The 14485-nt window shown below is 29.1% G+C and overlaps 1 protein-coding gene across 1 annotated transcript in view; it reads left to right on the top strand.

Annotated features, from left to right (window-relative positions):
• The window catches only part of siz (Brefeldin-resistant Arf-GEF family protein schizo), a 75193-nt gene that overhangs the window by 50410 nt on the left and 10298 nt on the right, over positions 1 to 14485 (top strand). Inside the window, exon 12 of the mRNA XM_075362296.1 lies at positions 6256 to 6443. Coding sequence (XP_075218411.1) covers positions 6256 to 6443 — 188 coding nt within the window. The remainder of the gene's footprint in view (positions 1 to 6255; positions 6444 to 14485) is intronic.

Here is a 14485-nt window from a genome sequence, read left to right as displayed (position 1 = left end):
GGTATTTGAGACCTTTTAATCATTGTTAAATGAACAATGCTGCTTAATTTTAGATCTATTATCTTCAGTTTCAAGTCTTGATATATTTGAAAAAAAAGTCTTATTAACTTTATCTTCTAACAGAAAAATTATATTTAGATTTTTATGTTTGGATAATAAACGCTTCCTATAATTGTCAGCCCAACATCTATAAAAAACAGATTGGAACAGTTCAGCTTTTTAAAAATTATCATTTACTAGTGCATCACTCATCTATTTTAATTTCACCTACTGACAAATAAAGAGCTCCTAGTAGGAGCACTTGTTGCCTCGCTTACCATCTGTCATTTCATGTTATTATAATCATTATCCTGGATGATGATTTTTGCAGTATGATTATTTTTAGATATCTGGACAAGCTTATTCAAAAATATCTGTGTATTTGATATTAATTAATTTCTGATTTGAATTAATGTCTAACAGTAATCGGCTAGCATGTTAGTATTCCATTTCCCTATATAGCGGCTTTCAATCACTGAAATGTCTTGGTGGAAACGTTCACCATGTTTGTCACTTACGTCTCTGAGGTTGTCGGAAAAAAATCCAGATGTGAGTGGAGTTAATGTATTTTCAAAGACATTACATTCCACAGCTCTGTTTGAAGTAAGATTAACAATATTGTAGTAATTGTCAAATTTTTGTTTGCCGAGAAAATTTTTGCAAACCCAATGAAGCCCAAGCTGCACTTTCTACATTATTTAACATCGAGTTGATTACATCATCTTTGACCAACTATCTTATTTGAGGACCAACAAATATTCCTTCTTCAATTTTTCCTTCACTTACATTCAGAAATTTCTGCCTGATGTAAAAAATTCCAGGACTATCCTTCTTCATTTCTTTTACAGAATTTGTCATTAGTCCTAGCTTGATATGGTGAGAGGGTAAAAATATTTTTTTGGGTTCAACTAAAGGCTCATGAATTATCTTTTTCCCATTTGGAATTAAGTAGTCTCGTTTCTTGCACTCTTTGGTAATATAATGTTGATCCCTAGCTCGTCTGTCCCATTCGCAAAGAAAACACATGCACTTAGTATAGCCTAACTGCATGCCTAAAAAAATAGCTATGATTTTCAAATCACCACACATGTTCCAGCTATGTTTTTTATAATTTATTTTTTCAAGAAAGTCATTCATCACATCATATATCTCTTTCAAATTAATACCATAAGTGATTGGTATCTATGGATATTTGTTACCGTTGTGTATTAGAACCACTTTTAAACTATACTTGAACGAATCTATGAAAAGGTGCTAGTCCTCTGGTTTATGAACTTGTCCTAATTGCAACATAAGGTCATCAGTATTTGTGCAATAAACCAAATTATTTTCATCAATAAAGTACTGAGAAAGTTCTTTTTATCGGCTTCGAAAGCCTGAAAATTTTGTATTTTATTTTAAGTAAATACAACCTTGCAGTCTTTATCCTAACAGTTCAGCTTGATTTTTTGATAAATTTAAATACCTAACAAAGTCATTTAATTCACCTTGTGGTATAAGATGTGTCTTATTGAAAGATAATTCAAAATCAAAATCATTGTTAATCTTGTCCATGAAGACACACTTCAGTATTAGGTATGATGTCATAATATGTGAATATGATATGATTTTATTCTTTGTCTAGTATTGTGTATTTATAGCTTACAAATTATGTTAACAAAGTTAAACAATAAAAAATGAGCTAACAAAATACAATATAGGAGCTTAAAATGCTAACTATATGTTGAAAAATGAAAAAAATCCTTTAATTAAAATTTAAAAATTTTTCAAAAATGATGGGTGATAGAAAGATTCTCAGTTCATATTCGTTTTCAGCATGAAAAAACAGATTAAAATCATGTATCGCATGTTAGGAAACAAAAATTATGTTTATCAGCGTTATTTGTCATTCATCTGATAGATTTGTGCTTACAGTTGTTTAAATGAAAATTTTAATAATACATTAATTGTCAGCATTCTAGAAAAAGAAAGTTTAATGAAGAAAACAGAACATTTAATATAGAGTTGGAGCAGGATTATTTCTTTATTGCTGTGAAAGATAAAATGGCATGTTTGTTGTGTAATATAGTACTTACAAGTTTAAAAAAATGTAATGCAAATCAACATTATTTAACTCATGAAGAACATAAATATGCCAAATTAGAAGGAGAAGCTTGTCAATCTACACTTCAAAAACTGAAAAAGAAACAATGCATCAACAGATAGCTTTTAGTGCTTTACGAGGAAAAATATTACTATAGTTGATGTCACATACAAAGTAGAAAATGTACTTGGAAAAAAGGGTAAACCATTTACTGATGTAGAAATATTAAAAGAATGTATTGTTGAAGCAGTGGGTTGTTTAGATTTAGAAAAAGTTGACAAACGCAAACAGTTACCTCTTTTAAGAAGTACTATAACTGATAGACAGCATGAATTAGCTCAAAATGTGACATAACAACTTCACAAACTAATTGAAAATAAAGATGTATATTTTTCAATAGCTTTAGATGAAACAACAGATAAAAAAGATTCAGCTCAAGTGCTACATTTTATTTGTGCAATAACTGATGATTTTACTTGTTATGAGGAACTACTCGCACTGTCTACATTCACTGGAAGAACTCGTGGAATTGACATTTTTTTACAACTTCAAAGAAATATGTTGTCAGTCAAAATTAAATTTTAATAATCTGGTCAGTATATGCACCGACGGTACACCTTCCATGAGAGGCAAGCAAGGAGGATTAGTTTCTTTGTTAAAAAAAAGGAAAGTTCTAATTTGGAAAAAATAATATCCTTCCACTGTATATAGCACCATCAAATTCTTTGTGCTAAACCAACTATTTTACACAATAGTTTGGATAAAGTTATTGCAATTGTTAATTTTATTTGAGTGAATGCAATGCATCATCGTGAATTCCAAAACATGCTTATGTTAGATGATGAAACTTACAGTGTTGATTTACGCTATTATTGCAAAGTTTGCTGGTTATCAGAAGGACAAATTTTGATTAATAAAAAACAACAAATCAAATCTTAACATTTCAACACAACAAATCAAATCTTAACATATCAACACAACAAATCTTAACATTTTACAAGGAACAAGAAAAACTGTGCGAATTATCAGATGAAGAATTTTGTAGAAATGCTGCATTTTTGTCTGATATTATGGCAAACCAAAATGATTTAAATATTTCCCTGCAAGGTAAAACTAAACATATATATGATATGTGGTATGTGGAAAAAAATTCTGGCATTTTAAAAAAAATTTAAATTTTTCAAAAATTTGTTTTCTCACTCAGATGTATCTGAAGAACACTTTCTGCAATTATCAAAAATTTTGTATGAACAGAAATATGAACATAAAACCATCAATGATTATATAGCTGTTTTGGATTCCTTAATTGAAGAATATGCAGAAAGATTTTCAGATTTTGAAGAACATACTCTTGCAATGAAACTAGCTTTTGAACCACATCTGATTGATATATCAGAAACTCCCAAAGAACTACAAATGGAACGAATTGATTTGGGAAAAGTTAATGTTATGAAATCTCTTTTTGATACAAAAAAAGACCTGATTGAAATTTGGAAAAATGCAGTTGAGTACCCATGCTTACATCAACATGCACACCATTTGTTTACCTGCTTTGGAAATGCTTACTGTTTTTAATTGAACATTTTTATGTGTAACACAAATTAAAAATTGTTTGAGGACAAAGATAACTGATGCTCATTTAGAAGACCAACTCAAGCTGCGAGTTACAAAGCTGAAACCAAATAGTCGATTACTTGCAAGCAAAAAACATATTCAAAAATAAAATAAATAACATTTATTTTTATTAATCTTTGTTACCAACTACTTAAATGTTTTGTTTATAATACAGTAAATCTAGAAATGTCAATTTAAATAGAGATTTGAAAAGTTTTCATTTATTAATTTACACCTTCTACTTAGTACATATTTCATTTATTTTAGTTTATTATGAGTATTAGTGTAAAAAAATCAGAAAAATCACAGCTATAACCAGCTACTATATATTAACTTGTGTGGTCTTTTTACTGCTGCTGAAGCTGAATGTTGCTTTCCATGGTAAAAAGGTTCCCCACCACTGTTCTAGTAGATAAATTAATAATAGATAAACATTAATATAGATTCATAATATTAGGTAATCATCAGTTGCAGTGACCCCTCAAAAATATTTATATTACTGCTGCCACAAAGTACATGTTAGCTGTAAATCAGCTAATGTTGCTAGATATACACTTAATGCTTCTGCAAACTCAGATAAACTGTGAATTTCTGATTTGTATATATACCCACAACGCTAAAATATGGTTGTTAATACCCAGTCTCAAAAAATAAAATTACAATTCTTCATTAGATTAATCTGATCATTAACACCATAACATCCTTTACAAATAAAAACTGATAAATTGATCTCATAGCTGGTAAGAAGGTCAGTTGAATTAAACCATGGATCCCACAGTCAGGAAAAGTCAGAAATTTTTATAAAAAATCAGGGAAAATTGCAAAAACATTTCAGAAAATTGCATTTTTGTTACTGAATTAAGTTAGTTATGAATAAAGTATTTTTTAAATAATGCCAAAATATATTTGATATATTTTCCTGGCGTCAGGAAGTGGTGACCCCATTGCCAGCACATTGCAACTACATTATCAAGAAGCCATTAACATGTCCTGTTCTTACATTCCCAAATTATTTTTTGTATTAAAGGAGGAATATTCCAAATTTCAGTTAATTTTTTCACTGGTGAAATTTTAACAAAAAGTTGCCATTGAAAAATTTAAAGGTTAATTTTTTGAATTTTTCTCAAACCACCATGAATTTTTTTAGTATTTTAGGTAATTAATTACTTTTAAATAGCATTTAAAAATACTTTGTTTAATGACCAGCGGTTAGATATAAACTTCCACCCAGAATTCAGCCTGTTGAGAAGAGATAGAGATGTGTATCATGCTTTTTGTGATGTGTATCATGCTTTTTGTGATGTGTTTAAAAACATTTTGGACTGGGCAGTATGGGCTGAAAGGCAGTGACTTCGCACAGTAAAGGAAAGCAGCATAATGAAATAATTAAGATAAGGAATTTTCATCCTTCACTGAAAATTATTTTATCTCCCAGCGGCACTTCAACTTACCAGACTAAAACTTTGATCAACAGTTGTGAGAATGGTGGTTGTGATAAATCTGCATGTTCTTTGCCTGGATCAGAGTAATAGAATTTCAGCAGCAAATGATACATTTGAATCCTTGACTTCATTTACACAAATGACAACGCAGTTACTTCTTTTTGTTATACAGATGATTTTTCTAAGGTGGAGATTATGTGGGTTCTCAATGTTGTGCAAAATAAGTTAACCTTAAGTTCATGTGAAAATATTGATGCAACTTTTTAAATTATTTTTCCTGATAGTTGTATAGTGTCAAAATTCCAGCTTGAAGTTACTAAATGTCATTAATCATGGCCTTGCACCATACTTTGTGGCATTCTGCAAATATGTTAGAATAATAATGACAAAATATTTTTCAAGTAATATTAACCTTTTTTTTTTGTACAAAATAAGGTGTACTGTTTTAGTTTACTTATCTGTATAACTTTTAGTCATAGTGATTTTAGTTTTCTTTTGTGATCATACATATATTTTTTGTTAAATTAAAATCTGTATTTCTTATAATTTTTATTCAAACCAAGTTATTAATTTTTTTTTTGTTTCCAAAATAATGTAGGCTAGTTTTTGTGAAAAATCTTTAGCAATCTCAAGTGAACAATCATTTACTGAAACAATTTATCACAAAAATAGCCTAATTTTAAATGTATATGGTAAAAAAATGATTAAAAAATAAAATTTAAACATGAATATAATAATAAATAATAAAAAAAAAAAACATGAGTTGGGCAGTATGGGGATGGTGGAGGGAGGCTCCAAAAAATAAAATACCTATATATTTTGCGGGTTAAATGGCAATAGCATAACATTATGATTCAGGAAATTTTTATTAAATTGGTCAGGAAAAATGAATCTTAAAATTCAGTGGGAACCCTGTAAACATATTTAATAATGTTGTATGAATATTTTTATCTGGTCACGTGTGAAGGCCTACGTCGTATTTTTATTGAAAATCATGAATTCTAGTTATCGCTTTGCATCATTAATTATGCTTATTATTTTTCACTAATAACTTATCAGATGATCATATCATTTCAGAACATCTGGAAATGGTGGATCTGAAAATAGAGACAGTGGGGTAGCTGATGTAGAAGTGTGCCCTTGTGTTGGGACATCAGGCGTTTCATCAGCTTCTTGTGATACACAGCCTCTTCCGCTTCCACATTCTACAAATCAGCTAAAAAGATCTGCTCTAAGTAATTCACTGCTTGACATCCACGACCAATGTGAGTGCCTCAACAACTTCATTCCCTCTTTTAACAGTCACTCTTAGGTTTAGAATAAGTTTTGTTCAGTCATTAGTTTAACTCATTGCGACCTTTATTATTACCATCTTATGAAAGACTGCTTTTTAACCTGAAACATAAGAATTGCAGTTCACTATCATAAATATAAATTGTTTCCCAATTTATGCAATTAACATAAAGTTATGAATCAGAATAATAATAATTGTTATATTAGTAAAATGAGAAGTATTATTAGGTTACATTTATCTGATCAAATAAAATAAATTCAGCAATGCTCTTATAGAACAAAAACCAAAGAATATTTTATTTGATGTAACTAATATTAAGAATATAAACAGTATTAGGTTAGAAATGTGATTTTGTATTTATGCACGTGTGAAAAATATAAATATATATATATTTATGTTTGTCTGCTGTATGTATGTAAAAGTTACTAATTTAATATGAAGCATTTATCATTGTGGCATTGTGGCTGGTATTATATAGTGTTTTATGAAAATATTTGATATTTGTTTTATGTTGTATGAAATACTATTTTTTTGTTATAACATTTTGTATCTGATTTTTTGACCATAAATTAATGTTAATATTTTCAGATATGTGATTTTATGTCTGTGAGTGAATGCAGTTTGTATTTGAATGATAAAAATTACTATATCTTGTATATATACTTTTTTAATATGAAATATTCTTACTGGAATAAGTTGCTTATATGCATTTTTTTATTTTTTAGTAGCTAGTGCTTAGGCTGTATTTACTTTTAAAAATGGTATTAACAGTAATAAACAGTTTATAGTACTCAGCCTATTCAGATGTAAACTTTGTGTGATATTGTTTTTATTTAACGAGATATTTGTGATAAAAGATTTTTATAATGTAATGAGTATGAACAGCTTAAATGCAAAAACTTTTTCAAAATTGTCACTTTCAAGGTGCTTGTTTGTTACCTCTTTAAATGTATTCGAGTGTTATACTATTAGAATGCCATTGCAACCAGTGTTGTTATTACCTTTTTTGTTTCGATTTTTGCTTTATAGCTTTTCTCTCTTTTAAACTTCAGTTTTTTAAATGTTTTTATTATAAATATCTTTATTGTTTGGACTTAACCCTTTTATTGTGATCAGTTTCTAATCGTATTCATCCTTCAGTGGTAGTAGTTTTTTATTTACCATTCAGACAGATTTTTATTAGTATTAGTGGCAGTATATGAGTATAATATTAAGGAAGGATTATATTTTATTTTATAAAAGACCAGTAACAGAGCATTTCCAACTGGAAATATTTTATTCAACACATTTTAATACCATGCGAATTTTCAAAATATGTGTTTTTAAAGCGTGATGCTTCAGTGAACTTTGTTGCAACACTTGGTTCATCTTTATGTACTTTTCTGTTTACATAAATGAGCCCTTGTGTTTGAATCTATAAAATGCATGTGACTGTTAGGGTTAATAATTTTCATTTTCTTAAAATCTGATTACATCTTATTCTGTTTTCATAGTTTCCAATAAACAAATGACCTGTTTTTAACCAGGTCATGAAGTTATTCATTTAAATGGTTGTCATCTGGTTTATCAGCCATTGTTGTTGTGGAATTTTACCACATTCATTGCTGTATATGAATTTTTCCACTACAAAATTAATATAGTTAATGTTTAAATATGGCACTGAACAACAATCATTATTGAAGCTAAACTTTTTTATGTGCATATAAGAAGTTTTAGATCACGTTTACATACAGCAGAAAAAATCTCAAAAGAAAAAGATATCATGGGAGCCTTGGAAATGGAGGAATTTACAGAACTTTTCCTAAATACTGTTTATTTTAAATTTATATTTGTTATTCTGAAATATATTAGAATATTGGTTTAAAATTAAGAATTAAAAATTCTCAGTTGTATTTTCCTGTCATTACTAAGAAAAATCTTTCAAAATACATTTCTCATGAACTATTTTTTTCTAATTGATGTTATGTGAAATTCTTAATAAATAACATATAACTGATTTTAGATATATTGGTTTTATTTGAAGTGTTATTGTAAATATTTTGCTGTCCAGAATGTTGTTACATTCAAATTGCATTAATTTTGTTATCTAGCTGATGTAATTATAAGTAAATTTTATTGAGTCATTGTAGCATTTGTTTATAATAGAACCCTCCTTGACTGAGTTAATTGAGCCTTAAATTATATGATAAGACTAATCAGATGTAGTTATATTTCTAATGGAATAGAAAGAAATAGCAATGTAAATTGATTCAAATAAGTTTTAGCATTAATATGTTACAATGATACACAATATAGCTGTATAAGTATTATTACATGCAGGGTTACATTTACTTGCAGTTTCTATTTGTTTGGTTGTAAAAAACCTTTCTAGATTAGGATGATTTTTATTTTAAAATGTAAGATTACAGGGTTGTGGAAAGAAGTGGGTGGACCAAATTCTCAGTTAATGTATAGTAAAACGTTGAGTACTAAGTGGTACTCAATGTAGAGTAATGTTTGTTGGTTTTAATAATACTCTTAATTCATTTTTTTTTGTATTTTTTGAGTGGTTGATAGAAAAAGATTTCTAAAAAAAACTCTGGTAAATGTAGGGTAGTATTATTGATTTTTTAAAATGTGATTTTTAACCAGCCGAAGTCACATTCATTTTTATAATTTTTGTGAATCTTATTCAGTTGTATTGATACATTTGATTTAAAACACTCTTCAAAATACTGAAAGTCTAAATCAATAATGATAATTATAAAGAAAATTAAATCAGTATGTAGTGTTTTTGAAGTTCTATTTTGTCTTCAGATATTTATTAATATCTGAAGAAAGCCTTCAATAACTTTATCCGTTTTAAAGATTTCTTCTACCATTGTATAAATTAGAATGAAATTATTTCATTAGATTAAGTTATAAAAATTTTATATACATGATTGATTTATTTTCAAATTCAGTGAGTTAAATTACTGTTATTTATTCATGACATTACAACTACAGATAGTCTCTTGCGCATGTATAGCTCTATCTCACTCCCACATTTGACGTCATTCCCTGACAACTCGTAACCAGGCAAGATTGAATCACTGCTTGTATTGTTAAACAGTTATAATGAGTTGCAGCTTGTGTGTATTTTTGTTGAAGTTATGGTTTTATATGATTATAAATTGCAAAATTGACCCTTTTTAATTACATAAGAGGAAAATAAGTATTATTTATTATAGGCCCAGGCCCAGGCCCAAAAGAAACTGACAAAACACGTTATCGTTATCCTACATGTATATTGTTATTTTGTGCTATTATTATTTATATCATATGAAGTTGATTACTTACAAAAATGATGATGAATGACTGTTCTTGAAAATATCCATGGGAAAACAAAGAAAGTGCACATCTCATGTCTTAGTTACGAGTAGGCCTATAAGTCGTCTGCTATATTCTAAATAATATTTTTTCACTATTTGCTTTGATTATGTTTTCTTATCACTAATCACAATTTCTTTCATCAAGAGCTCAATAATGTAATTGAATGTTAAAAAATATATAAATGAAAAACTAATTTATGTTAAGAGTAAATGCCAAAAAGATTAGATATTTGTTAGGTAAATAGCAATCTTTTGAAGTTAAGTAACAGTAAGTTGAGTAACAGTCTTCTGAAGTTTTCTTTTTCATGATTTACCATCAGTTATGTTTGTATTACACTTCTTAATCGAAAAACAGCATTTCTAATGAAAAGTTTGTTTACATCTTTTGGAGCATTAAGTATTTTGATTCTTCAAATAGAGATTTGATAAAATTTTCCTTATGCACCAAGTCTGTTCTTTGAAAAATGTTCCACAATTTTGAAAGAATTTGTAAAATATCTGTAGATGGTTTGTTTAATCATCTCTCTGATAATTGCTCTATGTAGGTATCTTTACCCAAATTAGAAGTAACAGTACCCAATTCCAGATATTTATTTTTAAATTTGTTCACGATGAATCTGCCAACACTTTGTAACCCATCTTATACGATTTTGATGATATCCTTATACTCTTCATTAACCTTCACAATGTCGTCAATTTAATCTCAAAATATATTTGCAGTGATCGTTGTTTCTTCATTTGAGTTGTCATTCTTATGGTGCAGGGATGTAATAGAATAGAAAGTATTTTTGGTAGCTGTGATTTCACCTAGTCTGTTTTATCTTCTATGTTTGCTGCTGAAGATATAACCCCGTCATTTCTTCCAATAATGAAATTTCTTCATCTGTATTTAAATTCTAGCTGTGAAGGATGATCGTGTAGTCCTCTGCTATATCTCATGATACTAAAAAAAATCCCTTCAGGATGTCCTGATATAGCTTGTTCATAATTATGTAGCTAATTTTGTATTTCGCCTGCATGACTTCAAATAGCATTCATAGTGAATTGATACTCATAAGTATTCCTTTTTGAAAGGGTAAGAGACTTGTTTTTTGCCTGACTCCCATCATCTTCACTGTTTACTTTGTATCAAGGAAAATTTTATTTTGGATTTCTAATTCCAATCCTTATGCAGTCATTCTCTTTCTGGAATCAATACTTGGTATTTTAGAATTGAAGACATCATACCAGTCATTCACCAACTTCTTGAAAGATGACAGCTCTTCGCAGTTTTCAGTTTGCAGAAGACCTAAGGACCCTACTCTATTTAAGGCACATGAATTTGTGTGAGATAACCAGCTGGGTAGCTAATGTAACTTTTTGCCTTTTTATACCTGTTACAGTCAAATCAGTGACTTTACGCACAATATTTTCTCCATCAGTTCAATGAGAGTAATCTTTGTTAACATTTTTCCATTGACTGACAACCCAGAATTCAAAAATTGGTTTTGTAAAAGTTTAATGAAATGTGGAGCAACACCAGATACATAAACTTTCTCATCAGTAATAGGATTTGAGAAATAATTATTCCTCATATTAATCCCCAGTTCATTTCACAAACCTCGGTTTCCACCTCCCAAGTCAGAAGTCATGACCTTAATGTTGAATCTAATAGTTTAACTGAGTTATATTAAAGATTATATGTTTTGTAAGTTCAGTCGTAATTGTAAAAAAACAGGCTGTTTCCAATTTTTGAATAAACTTTATTTTTGAATAATTTGTGAATTTTGATGACTTGGACATAATTAGCGGTTTGTAGAAGTGTATAGTTTATCATCATATTCGTATTCTTTCACCTTCATTTCATTGGCTATGGGGACACAAACCTTTTCAAATGGATGTAAATGGCAGTCCTTCAAAATACCTATAGTGAAACTTAGCACACCAGGACTGATTGTAACTTTCCTCCCCCTTTTTTTTAAAGTCAAAGCTGCCAGTAGTGGATATTTCTGTTTCAAGTGGTATCTATAAGCATCTGACCCAGCTGAGTGTAAAGACAACACCTTAGAAATATCTTTAAAAGATCTCTTTATACGTTTAGTTTGATCAGATTCAACGCTGTTTCTCATTTTTTGAATTTGGCCTGGAATGAATATTTTTTTCACATATTTATTTTGTGCTTCAGTGAATAATTTTCTGATTTTAATTTTGACATCTCCTCCTGTAAATGTTTGCTTTGTAACTTGATATTATTCAGTTCACTAAGCAGCTTGAGTTTTACACATTCTGTAGATGTACTTAGTACAGTGCTTTTGGCTCTCTGAGAACCCATCATAGTGAGATTTTCTTCTTCAGCATTCACTGTTGAATTTTCATCATTTTTTGATGATGAAGCAACATTTTTTTTATTTGATAGCACCTCATTTACTTGTTTATTCCTTTCTCTAATTTCACTACATACGTTCCTTGAACCAGTTAATCTACTGTCAGTAGATTAACTGGTTCATAATAATAGTTTTAGGTAAGTGCTAAGTAGGAAAAGCATTTTTTTCTTCTTTTTTTTTCTACACGGTTCATAATTTAAAAGTCCACTTTGTAAGTCTCGCTTATAGTGATCAGGTTTAAAATGTATGCTACAAATTGTCTCGTTGACAAGACTAAAATTCTCTTGTCTGCCGCATTTATTTACCCAGATTTTTCTTTCTGTACTATCTTTTGGGAATGAGTGAAACATAATCTTATCAAGTTTATAAAAATATTATTTTTGAGTTTTTTATTATTATTGTTATTGCACCCAAAAACAGCACACATCACCATTTTGAATTCGTAAAATTATCCACCTGCATTCAAACTCAAAACAGGCACACACATGCAGTACAGTTTACACACAGTTTTTAGATACACATATTTACAGATTTTACAAGCTTACAAGCAATACACTCGTTAAAATGAGAATAAAACATCAATACGTAAATCATGCACAGAAGAACACAGATCATGATGGTGATTCACTCTAAAGTACTAGATTATAAACTGCGGCTGTACTCCATAGTAACTGATAGTGCGGGTTGGCAGTTATCAGTGAGCGATGTCATGTGCAGCAGAGAACAGTTTTCAACTGAGGGAGTATATTATCAATGTAGTCATAGTATCATGTTATTTATTTGTATATATTTATTAATATAGCATTTTTCTGAAATGTTATATCTCTTTGTTTATGTTAGTTTTGTGTGTCACCATGTTCTTACTTGTAACCATCATTAGACATAATCTGGCTTACATAAAACCCATAAGTTGGTATACTTGCATTAGGTCTTATTAATTTAAATGCTGTTCATCTTATTTAATTAAAAGAAAAAAAAAATAGAATAAGTGAAAATATTGATCTGTTCTATAACTAATACAAAAAGTTTAGTTATGAATAAATAATAACATTATTTACATCTAAATTTAAGTGGTATCCACTGCTATAGTCAGTTATTAACCCATTGGTGACTGAATTTTTAGATTATTTTTTAGCTCTTGGGACTGAATATTTTTACACTTTAACAAATATTCTCATAATGCTATGTATATTATTAGAATAATGGAATGGAAATGTAAAGAAATGCTCTACTTACCTTTTCTAATTGATGAAACCTTGTACTAAATAACATTTTTAATCCTAAAATTTATGTTTTTTTTTTTTTTTTTATAAAACAGTTTTAATAATTTAATTCAGTGTGGTACTTTTGAAACAGGTGGTACACAACACGTTTTGCACTGATACAATGTTTCTGAGGGTTTATTGTGGGCTGCAAAAACTCTACATTTTCTAGATGGCCTCTGCTTTGTTGTGGCAAGGGATTTTTTCAATGAAATTATCCTTTACATGCTTTAATTTCGAGGATGTTCCCTGAGACATTTTGGGTGTTTCAGAAATATTTGGTTATAATTAACAAATTTTACTATATTATATTTACTACTGATGTTATACACTATGTTATACACTATGTTATACACTATGTTATACACTATGTTATACACTAAAAATAATTAACACTATTTTGGACAGCAGTAGAAAAACAAAATAAATTGAGAATGATTTAGATGAATAATAAAGTTACTTAATACTGAAGGGGGCTTCACACCTCTAAGTGACCCTTGTCATCATCATTCATAACAATAAATTAATTTTAATAAATACAATAATTAAGGTAACTTAACTTAAAAAATTATTTCATTATTGTTTACATTTCTGTGGTTTTTTAACCAGAATTTGATTGACATGTTGACAATACTATACTGTCTCTGACTCAGTTCTTTAAAAATAAAATCAGTTAATCACACGCCTCAGGAACGGTTGACATGAGTCTGTACAAGACTACATCTCATTTACATGCCATACATACCATCCTTATACAAATAAAACAGCAAAGCAGATGGTCAAAAACAATTAATTAATGTTATGTTTGGGTCCTTATTTAGATGGCAAACTGTGTTCATATCCCTCTACCTAAGGGTGGCACTGTGGGTTTAAAGAAGATCATGCATAGAAATTTGATGGGATGACAGCCTTTTCTGTCATAAAATTTCCTTGTAGCATGCCAGCACCTATTTTATTCTTATCTTTATTGATGGCACTTGCTGCTTATCAGAATAAATTCCTTCAAGAATTTTCATTCCTGCTTAAATAAGTTCAAGG

The sequence above is a fragment of the Lycorma delicatula genome, chromosome 4, assembly GCF_047948215.1.
Source record: "Lycorma delicatula isolate Av1 chromosome 4, ASM4794821v1, whole genome shotgun sequence".
Classification (NCBI taxonomy): Eukaryota; Metazoa; Arthropoda; class Insecta; order Hemiptera; family Fulgoridae; genus Lycorma; species Lycorma delicatula.
This window is presented reverse-complemented; position numbering and strand designations above follow the sequence as displayed.